General features: G+C 36.6%; 1 protein-coding gene across 4 annotated transcripts in view; it reads right to left on the bottom strand.

The window, feature by feature from the left end:
- Nucleotides 1-2,517: 2,517 nt before the first annotated feature.
- SHOC2 (SHOC2 leucine rich repeat scaffold protein) overlaps nt 2,518-15,524 on the bottom strand; it is a 70,219-nt gene continuing 57,212 nt past the window's right edge. For 3 of the 4 annotated variants that reach the window (XM_074875277.1, XM_074875276.1, XM_074875278.1), the window contains exons 5-9: nt 13,321-13,509; nt 11,918-12,040; nt 9,688-9,825; nt 9,097-9,214; nt 2,572-7,189 (exon numbers count right to left, since the gene is read on the bottom strand). In XM_074875277.1, coding sequence (XP_074731378.1) covers nt 6,981-7,189; nt 9,097-9,214; nt 9,688-9,825; nt 11,918-12,040; nt 13,321-13,509 — 777 coding nt within the window. In that variant the 3' untranslated portion in view covers nt 2,572-6,980. Of the gene's footprint in view, nt 7,190-9,096; nt 9,215-9,687; nt 9,826-11,917; nt 12,041-13,320; nt 13,510-15,524 lie in introns of all 4 variants that reach the window. The other variant, XM_074875279.1, reaches the window with a different exon arrangement.

The raw sequence follows: 15,524 nt of genomic DNA, 5'->3' as shown, positions 1-15,524 counted from the left end.
TAAAGCTGCCCAACATCCAGATTTTATACAGTATTTGCACACTAAACACTTCAACATACAGTAGGTATCTAAATCCACAACTTCCTACCAGTGGAAAGTAGGACCTGTCACTGGAGAGCAGCATTGGGAGACTCGGTATCCTGAAGCATTTAGGATGGATTAATTAAACAAGTAATCTGTCTCACCAAAGTCACGCAAGATGCCATCTGTACATTTCCGAGGCCTTTAATACAACCTTAGGACATAGGGTGCCAGAAACAAGACATTTTCTTCACTTTTCACTCAATTAAGAGTCAACATGCATGGATCTTCTCAGGCCAGGCTCATCTGTGGATGCTCACTTCAATCATCTGAACAGAAAGGGGTCCTGACCAGCAAGATCCCACCAGTCCCAGAGGCTGCCCAGCAGCACTGTCTGGCTGACACCAATTATCAGCAGGATGCTACCGGGGCTGGGGGAAATTGCCTTTTTTTTTTTTTTTTTAAACTATGGGTATTTCTTACATAGCTTGCTTTCTGCAAAGGCTTCAAGGAGGAAAATAAAACCCAACCAGTGCGCTGTTGGTCTTCAACTTCTCTTCCAAAGAAAGAGTAACACTAGAAATTTCCCACTATTTTCAGAAAATGTTGAGCCTTGACAGTTTAAAAAGGACAACTGAAATATTCAAAAGTCACATCTTCCAAAACTATGCACTCTCACTAGCATGAACAGAGTATCTCAAATCTTGGCATTATTTAAATCAGCATACTATGGAAAATTTAATACTAATTTTGTTTCTCATACCTAGTTGCAAGAGATGATGAAAGTCAGTTATAGCTAATCAGAGGAAACAATTCATTACTGCAGTGGGTGGCTCACCTCTGATGTCTAAACCTCAATCTGATCATTGCCTAGTGGGATTATTCCCCACTGGAGTTTAGCACTAAACCTTATTGCCCACTCAACTTTAATTTTCATAACAGAGCTATACTTTTATTTCACAAACTAGAAGTACACAAAGAACAAAACAGCTTGCTAAAGGCCATGAATTAGGAAAAAGATTCAGAGTTGGGACTAGAAAACTATGGAGAAAGGCAGCAAGAATTATCGCAGAATGGGAGAGGTTTTGTTCAAAGAGAAGCTAAAAAACTGGAACTCAATGACTTGGAGAAAAAACGCTACCATTGATGAAAAAAACCCTCAAGTGTAGTAAAAAGCAGATGAACAGGAAAAAGACTGTTCATAAATTTCTCAGAATATAAGAACTAGGAGTCACCAAATGAAATAAGGTGGCGTGGTTCAAAACAAACAAAAGGAAGTACTTTTTCACCCAGCACATAATTAGATTGTAGAATTATTAGACACAGGATATTGCAGAAGCCAGAAATACAAATAGATTTAGAATTAAAAAAAAAAAAAAAAAAGAAAAAGAAAGCACTTTCTTCTGTGAATTTGCCTAATCTATCAAGGGTTATTAAATGCAGTGATACAGATGCCGTTTCCTTTTCGCAAGCCCTTCAAACTCTAGCTGGGCAAGGTCTGGAGGAGTACGCCAGAGAAACTGCACACCCCCGTTACGTTCCGTACACATCTGCCACTCAGCCCTGTGGGACGGGGGAGGGATGGTATGTGGTCCAACACCATGGCATGGGAGGGCCACTCTTGTGATGAGACTGGCCACTTCCGTAGCTTGTTTTCAGACTGCTGGATCACTTACGGTAACAGGGATCAACTCCACTTGAAGACAGACCTTTATGCAGTTTGATCAGACCCTCTACTGATTTTAAGCAGCAGAGATCTGATGTAAGGACAGAGGTACTCAGATTATTGCACGAGTGACTGCAGCACACTATGAGAACCCGTTCCAGTTTTTCAAAGCGATCAGCTTTAGCAAGTACAACGGTGCCCTCCTTGTCATCATTGTATTCAAACTGCTGAGGCCTTTCTATTCTGACTTCAAAGGATACTAGCATTTTTTTTGTTTGTAGGACATAATGCATGCATGACCTTCTTGAAACAGTGTCTATTGTAATGGGCTTTACAGAATTAAGAGACATCAGTTTAGAGCTGTATCATGTCAGCTTGGCAATATTGTCTTTTATTAAACCAGAAGTTTAAATGCTGGCGTCTGTCTTTTAGGCACCAGAACTCCATACCTGCTTTAATTTTGTTGTTGTTGAAATGCATTTTGCACTAAAACCCAAGACTTATTTTCCCTTTCAGAAAGAAAGGTGGGTGTTTTTTACTATATGTCCTACTGTACTATAACAAAATGAAGGTGAAAGATTTTACCAACATTTGCTTTATAAAACGTGTCCAATCTACATGACCGAGTAAAGCAGTCATGCAATTTTTGAAGTCTCCTGTAATTGCTCTACATGAAAAATCTATATTTTACTTAAGGTCTTTTGAAGAGTGATGAGTATATAATGAGAAAGCAGTTCTTGATAATTTGGGGCACTGCAGAAGTACAACTTACATCCAAGTTAATGTTAGACTAGAAGTACTAGAAATCTTTCAAAAGACTCAGTGGCAGCTTCTTTACAAATATACTATTTATAATGAATGCATTGATACAGAATGACTCTTATAAAAAAAGCAAGGCAATCTTTTATATAGACATAACAATCAACATTACAATAATTCAGATTAAAAGTACATTTTTGTAGACTGTTTACACTCTTGTTTAGCTTTTAACCACAAAATTAGTGTGGTCTGGTATTTTCCACAGCAAAAGTCCTGTGCAGTCCTGGTTAAGACCTAAACATCAGAATAATAAACATCATTTTCTGATCTTTGCTAACATAAAACCAAAACCCATTTGCAGATACTATTGTTTGTTTGTAATTGTCCTTACTGTGCCTTGAAGTTTGTGTTGTGCAAATTACTGCCAACTGCACATTTCTATTTTCTAATTAGAAGCTATTCTGGCATGCCGATTTGATACAACCAAGGTGTGATACTGACTGTGTGAAAATTCTTAAGTTGCATCCAGATATGAAGACTTACCCTGATATGGGTTTGTACTGATTCAGAAACCTAATTTATTTTGGGGTTTAAAAACAAAAGGAAAAAATAACCTCTCAAAGTTTTCTAATTGTTAAATAAAAGTTATTTTTCAAACACCCGGGATTAAAGACGATACTTGAATTCCAGGTGACACAATGGGTTTAAGTGCTAACCAGCTAGACAGTTTGAGTACTAATTTACTAAATCATGTACATGAGCAAACACAACCTTCGAGAAGTCTGAACATGCACTTTCTCACACAACATTAGCAAAAGATGGACAAAACTGCAGAGAAAACCTAAATCCAAGAGAGGCACTGAAGCAAATATTCTACAACCCAAATCTCTTTCTAAAAAGGGTGTATGAAAAGTTCCCAGTAGCATCTGGCAAACAGAAAAGTGCCAGTTACACAAGCATGTGACCCAACTTCACAAGCAGAATTTCCACTGCATTTATACTAGGCAACTTTGGTGATGAACTTAAAAACAGGGCAGCCAGAGACAGAACTTTAATGGGTTTACACTAAAAGAAAACATTTTTGCAATGAATTACCAAACACCTTTCTAGTGAGTAAATTTAAATGCAGTATGTGACCACGAGTCACAATGGCAATTTTTCCTTCTTTTCATTATTTAACAAATCACTAATCTGCTTTACACCTTACCAGACTTCCATAATACTATATAGCCTATAGTACAGTAATTTAGCTTGTTAAATCAAGACATGATTCAGGATAGTGTCTTTACAGGGCATGTGTATATGTACATATTCTTATGTACATAGGCACAGACACATACAAAACTGTATTTTATCTATGGGCAAGCAATCAAGGTCATGATTTTCACCCAAAATAAAGATTGTCACACTTTTCAATAACCCTTCTAAATTATCTCCCCCAGTATGGCAAGGGGAATAAATATTTAATACAAGTATCTGGGAATCACCTGTTTCTCCATCTTGTTTTCAAAGATGCCATAAAGAATTAATTTATCCACCTTGTCTACACTTTCATACATACATAGATACACATAGATATGTATGTATTATACATACACTTGTCAGGATGAAGTTCTTTCCGTTCATACTTTGATTGATTAGGCCAAACAAAATTCTTAAACATGTAAAAGCATGAGTCCAGTTGAATGTCATCAGGCATTAAATACAATTTAGAAAGTGCACCAGTTAACAATCCAGCATCCTGGGAAATGCAAAAGTCTTATGTCAGGATGTAAGACCGTTTTGACTGATCAAAACAGCTGGTTTTATATGGAACTGTGTACAGATTTGGATATAAATGTACTTACATGGATTTATATGCATCTGTTCCCAAACCATGCCACACATTTAATACTTAAACTTTTGAATAATTTTTAAGAACTTATCAAATTCTTCTGAGTTGATTTCTCCTGCACCAGAACTTCTCTCACACTGCTTTTATTCAAATCTTTCTTGAGACACTGAAAAAATAAGCGTTCACCTCAGAATGTATAAAATTAAGCTCCTAAAACAGGGCTCAGGATTATCTGGCATTGCAACGACCATACTAGTACAAAGATAGTTTGAAAAAATATCCTGTTTTTAATATAGTAATGAATTAAAACATAGCTTTATTTATTCCTATGAGTGTAATGAAAAGAGTAGTTTGTTTTTAAGCGAGTGTAACGAGCACTGGTTTGGTAGCCAACTTCTCCACAAGAATTTATGTGAAAGAGGGTCAGCTCCAATCATACAGTCATTAACCATGTACCTTAACAAGGTGAATAATCAACATATTTACAAACTGAACAAATTCAATCCCTTCGACTCATAAAAAGGGGATTGAGGAGCAGACAGGGAATGAGACCAAGATGCTTGAAAACACAAGGGGTCGCCACTTTTGTTTTAAGGAACCATATTAATCAAATCAGTTTCCCCTAGTGACCTGAGGGCACAAATACAGATTTAGCAGTATATTCAGAAGTTAGATTACAGTCTTGATACTAAGCATTTCAGCATCCTCATATTTTAACACCTTAATGCTGAGAAAGATTAACTTCAGGCTGAACTGTAAGGAACTAGCCTTTTATAAACTAAAGTCTAAACTGAAAAGCTACAGTAGATGTAAAAATAAAAAAAAAAAAAGGAGGGGGGAAAACAGAGACAGAGTGTGTGAGAAAGAACAGAACATTACTTAGTAAAATCCAGTGACATCTACAATAGTTTTACAGCATGTTTAAGCCCTCTAAGGTTTTATATCTCCACCTGCCTTCCATTTAAACTTACTCCTTGTTAACGAAAAGACGTACGACAAAACAGAATGCAAATAGATCAAGGCAATATGTCTAAGTAAGCATGCCTGAAAGCCAGAAATAATATTCCCCAGACTTCTGTACGTGAAACAGATATCCCATGGCATTGGTTGATTTGATTTTGTTCAAAAGGTACAGTCTTCTATGTCACACTACCCCAGCAGCAATTCCAATGAGTATAAACTGGACAGTGCTTGAGTAACCGTGGAATGCAACCACCTCGAGTTCCTACCCTCCCGAAAAAGGACAACTGGCCCTACAAGTGCAGCAATAGTGTAAATCTCCCTGAAGCATCTTCTGCCTTTTAAACAACCAAGAAAGTCATGATAAAACTGAATGTCCACTACTTACAGTGTTTCTCTTGAGCTACCAATGTCTATGCACAAATGAAAAAGGTGCCTCTTTTTTAATAGATCGGTTTAATACTGAAACAGATAGGATGAAGTTAAAAAAGAATACTCAAGATACTGAACTGAATATTTTGAAGCAAGTGCCCCAGCTGTGGGGAAAAGTGCATTTAGTTCAGCAGCAAAACAGCACAGTGTGAAGATATTGTGCTTGGACACAGAAGTTCCATAATGGAAGGAGGTACAAGGCAAGTCAAGATATAAAACCGTAGTACATTGTTAACCAACCTTAAAACTTACATATATTGCAGTGTTTAAAAGTAAGACACATTCATTTATTGTACAAGGACTATAAGGAATCCTTAAAATTGCCTGTTGTAGTTTATGACTCAACGTTGTAATAAAAATGTACATATATATTATTTCCTTGCCACTTAACTGTACTGTTAGACCTCATGGACTCGTTACTTCACAAAATGAAAACCGCTCTTCACTGAGTATACTCAACATTTTTACCAATCTGAAAAGGTTTACTTGTGCTAGAAAAGACCAACCGCAAAAGGCTCAGTTCAGATATGTTATGCCTGCAACTGATAACTCAGGGAAGCAAGATTTAAAGGAATTCAAGCTTTTTTTTTTTTTGCTTTTTTTTCCTTTTCTTTTTCTTTTGTTTTGACTGCATCCTTTTCACCTGCCAGTTGTTCTGATGAGTGTATGTTTTTAGTATACAAACCGGTTGATAAAAATTCATCAGCAGAGGCATATAAATTCTAGATATAATTGATTAAAACAGAGCAAATCAGAATAAAACAAAATCCAGTGATTTACTCTGACTGTAAACAATATAAAAACACCATTTGCTTCAAATCTCAAAATAAGTTAAAAGAAAATCCCAACCTCAGGACACATGACCCTTTCAGGTTTTGACACAAAAAAAAAAAAAAAGAGGGAGGAAAACAGAAAAGTTCATTATATAAAGGTTATACATTTCTCTTAAATGAAAGTAAATCTAAGCAAAACTATTTTTGTCCCTTAAATTTAAACTTTGAGTTCATTGGCAATTGCTTAAAATGAACTGGCATTTCCAGATTATTCAGACAACTTCCATCAAATTCAGCAAAGAAAACCTAGACAAGCATTTTTACAGAATAAAAAAAAAAATCTAAATGGCTATGATTCCTCTATTAGCAGAAACACATAATGCAGTCTTAAATTTGCCTTTTTATATTATTTATATATTTATATATATATAATATAATATAAACCTCATATATTATATTATATATACATATACAGACAATTACAACATTAATGCAGTTTGTATTTTGTACAGTGTATTGGACAATCCGATTAGCATCAGACCATGGCACGATATGGTCCCTGCATTTTTAGGAACTGAATGATGAAGGAGGGTCCTCCTGCAACAATCTGAGGTGGAAGGTGGCTGAGCGGGCAGTTCTCAATACTCATTATTGACAGTTTGCTGCAAAGAGCCAGCTCAAAGGGAAGGCTGTGCAGATTGGGGTTGTCATTCAAATACAGTTCTTCCAGATTCTCCAGTGTACCTGGTTAAAATAAAACAATACAAAGTAGTATTTTTTTAATTCATGCAGTTTATAACTTTTAGACAGAAGCTCTAAGTCCATTTAAAGATTCTTTACTATATAGAATCTTGAGACAGTGACTCATCCAAATCCCTATTTTCAAGCACAGCAAGTTTTCTGTTCACTGGTACCTAAACAAGAACCAATTTGCTTTAGTCTCCCTGTAAAAATATCCATTACTACATCTCCTTTAGATGAAACTGAACTGAGAATACACTGAATAAGAGAACTGAGAGGGACTTTATCGTAACTGTTCGGCCAAGTGCTCTGCAATTGCAGGCAACATTGAATAGCTATCTAGTTAGAAGGGCCTAGAAAAAATTTATACCATCAATATTTATTATCTCTTTAAAAATATCTATGCCATACCTTTTATGTAATTAGAACCCATATATTAAGGACCTAAAGCTGTAACTGTAATGCACCCCAGGAAGAAAGCAGGAGAGATCTCTGCACAGCAGTGAATTTATTAAATGGAACAAACCTGTGTGAAAAAATTTTCCTAAATTCAAATTTTACAACTTGCCTCTACTACAGATACTGCAATATAGATTTACCAGAAGCTGAAAAACAGAGTAATTTCTTCTTTCTCCTCCATTCCTCCACAGCAATCAAATATCAAAATTAATCCATATCTTTGAAATACACTCCAAACATACAAGTCCTCCTCAAAACATTACCCATTTTCCAATACCATAAAACCCCCCGATAACCTATTTAATCTTTCACAAGAGAAAGCAATAGCCAGGGCTCAAGGCATGGAAAACCAACAAAAAGCAAAGGCTATAGAAGAAATAATGAGAAATAGCTGATAGCATGATAGATGAAGCACCCACATCTGAAAATAGTTAAGTACTCTCTAATCTGTTAAGACAACCAGCTTTAATAACTGAATTGTATTCCTACAATAGTATTTCAAGTGTGCTTACTGATTTGAATTCTACAGCTGGTTTCCACGGCATTCAAACTCTCTCCACTAACTTATGAACTAAATTACAAAGCTCCAGACTTAGATTGTTTTAGACCCTTCTCACACTGAGGCACATGCAAGATGAGCAGAAGCTGTAATGGCTCTTCACTAAAGATACTGTGAGAGACAGACTATGCCCTTCGCATACGCACATCACTGTTTCTGACTACATTTTTCTTTGTGTAGCTTGTCCCAACATTTTTTTTTCCTCCATAATAAGCTCTAACTTTAAGATATTCAGGTAAGTGCTCAGAATCATGCTCTGGACCTATATGCTTGTGAAAGAAGAAAGAAGGCTCTCAGTTTCAGATGCTCTGAACCCCCCCTTACTCTGAATATCTCAAGTAGACAAAAAGAATTCTTATCCTCCCCTTCTCTCTGTAGATTTCTTCCTCTTCACTTCCTTTTCTTACCTCATTAAGGTGAAAACCAATATGATGGTCTATGAACAGAAGTGTGTGCAGAGGGTCTATCAGCAGAAACATTTGCTTTAGCTGTCTACACCTTACACAAGGTTTTTGTCTAAACCATGGAATTAGAGTGTTTCCTTTCTCTTTTCAAGAATAGGTTTATAAAGTTGAGTGATTGATAATATGCAAATTGTGGGAGAATTTGGAGAGAAAAGGAATCTCACCACTCCAAGAGAATGTGTGTTCAGCAGCTTTCTGCAGAAGAACTGAAAAAGCTAGACTGTTCATTTCACTACAGTTCAGCAAGATAAAGATCACACATTATAGAGCTGTTCCTGTGGCCCATACTTCACATTAGGTTGTGTATATCTAGAAGTTTCAAGCGAATTTTGTGGCCTCTACTTACGAGCACAGTAGATGCCTATCTTATGTGTCAGTAACTGCTTTGGCTCAGGCATACTGCATAAAACCAGAAAATGGGATCTTACCAATTTCCTCAGGAAGGTGTGTGAGAAGATTCTCTCCAAGCCCAAGGTGAGTCAGATTGGTAAGGTGACCAATACCTCTGGGAAGGGTGCTCAACTGGTTATTAGTCAGAACCAATTTCTAAAGGGAAAAACACATTTTTAGAAATTAAGTTAATTAATTTTCCTTCAAATGACCACAAGTAACAAGATATATAGCTGATAAAGTGATGGGCTTTACTCTCCAGCATTTGAACAAAGAATTTTCTACCCTTCAACAACATTTCAGACCTCTACTAAGCACCACTAAATGTAAAAATAAAATAGTGCATAGTAAAACACATGCCTAAATATAAAAGCTTTCATGAACATGGCTTGTTCAGTAGTTTACTCATGGTACAACAGTTAAACTCATCAAAATTTGTTTTTTCAATATTAACTGATAAATCTGGGGAAGAATTAGTGGGGACAGACTGGATGAAGTCACAAAAGATTCTTAACTTTTGGTTCTATGTCCAGTCCCAAATAATTTCCCTCATCAAACTAGCTGTAATTAAATCAGTATGGTGTAAATAAAGGATGAAAGATGTTTATCTTTGCCAATTATTGTTTCACCTGCAGATCCTTGAGGTAAGCTATTTCATTTGGCAAGGATTCCAGTTTGTTTTCCTCTAGATCTAACTCTCGGAGTTTCCGTAGATTTCCAATTCCATGGGGAAGTTTCTTTAGGAGATTGTTTGACAAGATAAGAACCTCAAAAAAAGACAAAACAACCAAACACACAGAATTTCAGCAACACAATAAGTAAATAACAAATGAAGACAGGATCTCTTTATATTTTCAAGTAATGAAGTCCAAGATTAGCCTACATTTAAATTATGGATGCAAACTGAAAAGATTAAAAAAAGGCAAATCAGTGATTAACATCATTTTTTTAAGACTTTAATGATACAAATACACCAATTTATGACAGAATTCTGTCAAATGTTGTTTTACATAATAACAAATGCAAAGCAAAACCAAAGAACACCCTATTTCTTCAAATGACCAAAGAAAAACAATTTCTTCCTGGACTTCCCTATCATTTTGTTATGCTTCCGTATAGCTATCTCATAACCACGTTTTACATTATTTGCTGTGCTTGCCAAGTCCTCCTTAAAAAGTGTAATACTTCCTCTTCTCCCGATGTCCCTTTGGTTAGGAGCAGCAGCAGGTAAACATACAGATCAGTGCACCTAAGCAGAACACTGCACAGGCGTCCCCTGGCCTTCCAAAATGGTCTCCTATCAAACACCTGTCCCTATTACAGTGTTATCCTCTTGTTTTTCTCCTCCTTTCTAATAAATACCCTAGGTTCAAGAAACGTATCCTTATTTGCAATGTCAGATAACAGAGTTATTCATTATACCACAAGCAAGTTAACAGGGTTACACTAGTATACCATTTTTCTTGCAGTCCTTAGAAGTAATCAAGCCTCATAACAACTTAGTGAGTAGTAAGGTAATTAATTACTGATTAAACAATGCTATTAACTAGTTATTTAACAAGGCACACCGAAACACAAGGATGTGAAAGAGCAGCCAGTGTGGACCTTCATCCTAGCCACACACAAGCCAAGGTTGCAAATGCCTGGCTTCTACCAATCCCAACTCTCACTAGCTTCATGTAATGTGGGAACACCAAAGGCAGAAACAGAATAGAAAGCAAGGCTAAAATCAAAGTGAAAATCAAAATTAATAAAAGCCAAAGTCTTAGCATTAGCACAAGCAGTATTTTGGTGGCCCTCCTTTACGTGCTACGATATATGCAGAATGATAAGAATAGTAATGTTTTAATCGCGTATCAAGAAACAAAGGCAGGAAGAGAAAATATTACCTACATGCAATGCAGCTGACTTAGCATTACTGTGGGAACCTTCACTTTTATGTAAACACTGCCCAAATAGTTCTTTGTATTTGAATCTTTAATTACAGAGAAAAATAGTGCTACGAGGTTTGCCGACCATGCAGCTCTCCAGCTTTGGCAGCCAGCAGACCACCAGCAAATCCAGTTGTTAGAGGTTACTAACTTCCCAATCACATCAATCACAGCCTTAACTTAAAGGGAACCAGACCACTAAATAGCTATTACCCTGCCATATAATTCTGCCCCAAACTACAGGAATTATTAATTATTCAGAGCAGCAGGCACACTGAAAATTTGCAATTTCAAATATGCCATTTGCTGTTTTACTTTAACAGATTTTTCCCAGCAACTCACAGAGGCTATGAAGTCCCCCCAACTGCCCAGACAAGCACCTCTACCTTTATGTCCCTCCAAGGCAATTAAGTTTGTCTCTGCTGATGGTACCTTGGGAAGCAGGAATAGGGCACACATCAGGATTAGTTCACGGTTTCAACCTACAAGTTCTTCCTGCTAAAAGGCTGAGAATTCCCACCTGGCTGCCTACAAGGTTCACGGCACTACATTCAAGCCACTTCTGGCTGTAGACCATTTAATTACATTTTTCTGATCCCTCCTGTTTCCATGCTGGTCTCTCCAGGAATCAACTGAGTTCAGTGCCATTGCATTTATAACACTAACTTTCTCTTGAGAAAAATTTCTACATAGTTAAAAATATATATGTACTTAGCCCTTTGTGCAGACGCTCATCTAGAGCCTAAAGAACAACATTCAAAAAAGCTGTTGACTACAGCCATAAACAGATGCAACACATCTAATTAAACAGCATACATACACATATATATTTGGCTTTATTTGACCCAAAAGTAATATTACTTAAACCTGAAGTAGAGAACACCTATTTGCAGGGATTCACTTAGCCGTTTGTTTATACTCTTCTCACCTCAAGAGAAACAAGCCCAGATACATCCTCAGGGATTTTTGTGAGCTGATTAGTCGCTAAGTTCAGTTCTACCATACTAGTCCAAGTCCCGAAGTCCAAGGGGAGAGAGGTCAGCTGATTGTCCTGTGATTTAACATATCAAATATTTAGGGTCTGCACTTGCAAGAAGTTGGCAAGGCATCTGAGAGATTAAACAAACTGCTTACAAAATACTTCATAAAAATAGTTGATAATTAAATCGGAAGAATAAGATGTTGATAATTGGCCAAGTATTTTTTAAATTCCTCCAAACTTAATAAGCAATCCCAACCTAGAGCTACAGAATTGACTCTGTGTTACTAATACGAACTGAAGTGGAAAAATTCTCAAGATTTCATGTGTCCCAGTAGTTAAAATACTTTTTTGTACCTTCTTTGCTGAGTACAATGGAATGTGGGGGGAAAAAAAAGGAACAGAAAACGCACCATAACTTACAAAGATGCTATCAGCAACGCTGGAATCCTAAAAATATATGGAGTTTGCTTAAACAAAAAAGCCCACCACACAAACAAAAAAATGAACAAGACAAAAAAGAAAACAAACACACCACAAAGGAAATACACCTTAATGGCTCAGAGTGAAAGCATCTGAAATGAATCTGAACATCTTACTGCTCAAAATGTTGCTACAAAATTTGATCTAGACCAGACACCACAAAATCTAAAAAAAAACCCCAGGTCATACAAAGTCCTGGTAAACATGCAAAATTACAAACAGGTATGTGATTAAAAAAAAAATGGTCTTAATGCAAATTGAGAATCCACTTGTGCCAAAAAATATTCTAAAACAGTAGCTGAGCCTAGATACTGATCAAATATTACATATATATTTTTAATAATTTAAGAACTTGACACAAATCCATTCATAGAAAAACATACTCTCTTTTCCCTAGTTCTCTTCACTCTAAGTGTGCCTAGCACAGACTTATAGGTTCTTTTTCTGTGCTCTACAGCTACTGCCAAAAGTCTCCAAACTTAGGTTTTGAAAGAATATATTCAAAAAATATATTTTACATAATTTTCTTTATAATCTAAACTGTAACGGGGGGGGGCAGAAATAAGCTATACTATATGTTCATGTCCCACATGAATATTTAAGAACTTTGCAAGCAACTTTCTTATTTTCATTGTTCAAACTTGAGAAAATGTGACAACAGCTTAACTAACAAAAATAAAGACAAATCAGTAACACCTTGATAGTACATTTTTAAACTAATACAGAATTGTTGCTAGATGTGACAGCAGCAGTGTCCACTTCAGCGTGATAAATTCATTCCTTGTATCATTAAGTTTGCCAGAATTCACGGAGCAGCAAACAGTGCTCCTCATTGATTTTACACACAGCAGCATGTTTCTGTGCCTTACCTTCATGTTCAGCTTACTTAATACTTTAGCTCTAGAGAAAATTCCAAAGGGGATTTTATTGATGCGGTTGTGCTCCATATTGAGAGAGTAGATTGTGGAGAACTGGGACGGGCCACCCACGGGATAGGACTGGAAGCAGTTCCTGGCCAGTGTTAAACTAGTCAGTTTGACAAGGCTGGATAAAAGACCCTGTAGAGAGAAGAAAACCACCCAGGAACTTAGGACGGATTTATTTGAATACATCTCTTTTCCCTCATGAGTCTCCTTAGAAATGTTTTTTCCCCCCTCAAGTCCATCCCCTTAATAAGCGTTGCAAAACACATAAACCAGTGCTAAATTTGATAAAACTTCCATCAGCAACAAACTCTGCTCACAGTCATCTGTCTTTACCTTATCTCCCCCTTTCTCCTTACATATATCCAGATGCAAAAAAAGCAAAGATATCACATTTTAAAGCACAAGATTAGGAGGTTTTGTAACTCTTTTCTCCTCCAAAAGGAAATTTTTATTACCACATTGCTACACCTTGGGCAGCTCGGAAGATCACAGCAGCAGCGGCTGGCAGGCGCAGTCAGCAGCGTGTCCACCCTGAGCTGTGGCCCCGGCTCTGGCCGATGCCACCCAACAGCAGCTCGCTCAGTTTTGATGCCTGCTCACAGTTGAGAGTGTGGCCCAAAGAAGTATCAACTGCAAACAAGCATTTGATACTTCCAGTACAAATCTTTGTTAATTTAATAAAAATCCATATTGCAATCACATCTGGTAGAAGTTTCCTTTTAGGCTGTAACAGTTTCAGATAATCGGACTGGACAGAGAAAAAGAATAGAAAGGGGAGGGTTTGGAAATTCTAGGGTTTTTTCCTGTTTTCAAAATATTCCTAAATAGTTACTATTCCACCTTCTTGGGTTTTTTCTCCCTTAAGAAATGAAAAGCAAGAAGCCTGGAGTTGAACTGAATAACAGTGGTTGCCCATTGAATCCGGAGTCTCATTCCACTTTGCAATCTAATTAGATTCTAAAATCTCAGCAGTGCGGATCTCGGAGTTTATCTGTTAGCTACGTGCCAAGCACGTTGCTGGAACTGTTGGGATGAATAATGAGATCTAAATTACTGCTGAAGTGTCACCTTTGCTTATTACTATGCCAACTTGAATTCAGCCCTATTTGCTTAAGTATTACAGAAACTGGAGATTTATGCATGGTATTACATACCATAAATAATGCAACATCTGCAATCAGGAATGAATGGTAACAAGATAATGATTTCAACCATATTTCTAATGTCAGTATTTCTGGATTGCAATTCCAGTGCTATATTCACTGTAAAAGCTTTAAGAACATGGCTTTGCTGTTTCACCAGGAAAGCTTTGGCTACTTTTCTAAACAGTCTATTAACATTATTGTAAATAAAACAGGATCAAATAGGGACTTGCCTACATGTCACGGCTAAAGCTTTAGGCACTGAACTACAATTCTGGGGGCATCTCAACAAATATCAGTGAAGCAATTTTCCCCCTAAAGATAAAATATTGGATCTTCAAATCAGTATTCATCTAACCTAATCATTAAATAGTATAATCTTTGATTAGGAAATACTGCTTCTAGCTATACTTTAATGGCTATTCTTTGTCCCAGGGTTACGCAGTCTCTGAGCTCTGTTACAAACACGCTTTATTGCTTCAAATGGATTTTGGCATTTCAAAAAGCCATTTTTGAAGTCTGCTTCCATACAAAAAATATTAAAAATATGTTAGCTAATACACTCTAATAGCCTAGAGTAATTAAACACATTTAAAGGGAAGCAAGAGAGCTTTGGCAGTACAAAGAGAACAATGCTCTTATATCTATGAGAGGCAGTGCCGACTTCTCCCAGCCCATCCTTTTAAGATAAAATATTTATTAGGCATTGTGTCAGCAGCTTCAGCTATGTTTCTTCTACAAATACAGTTCTTTGTATTATAGCACAGAATGTTTTACTTTAAACAGATTACAGTATAAACTATACACTCCTGCAAGGTAGCAGCTTAAGTGTTAACATATTGTTGGCAAATATACATGAAGAAGGCAGCACAGTCATAAAGAGTTTTGTATTATGACTGAACATATTTTAAAGCAAGTAATCATCCTTCACATTAGCTTTTTGTAATTATACTGTAGTTGCTTTTATAATATGTCTGGGTGGGGTGGGCTACTTTAGCTCTCATC

The sequence above is a fragment of the Strix uralensis genome, chromosome 7, assembly GCF_047716275.1.
Source record: "Strix uralensis isolate ZFMK-TIS-50842 chromosome 7, bStrUra1, whole genome shotgun sequence".
Taxonomy (NCBI): Eukaryota; Metazoa; Chordata; class Aves; order Strigiformes; family Strigidae; genus Strix; species Strix uralensis.
This window is presented reverse-complemented; position numbering and strand designations above follow the sequence as displayed.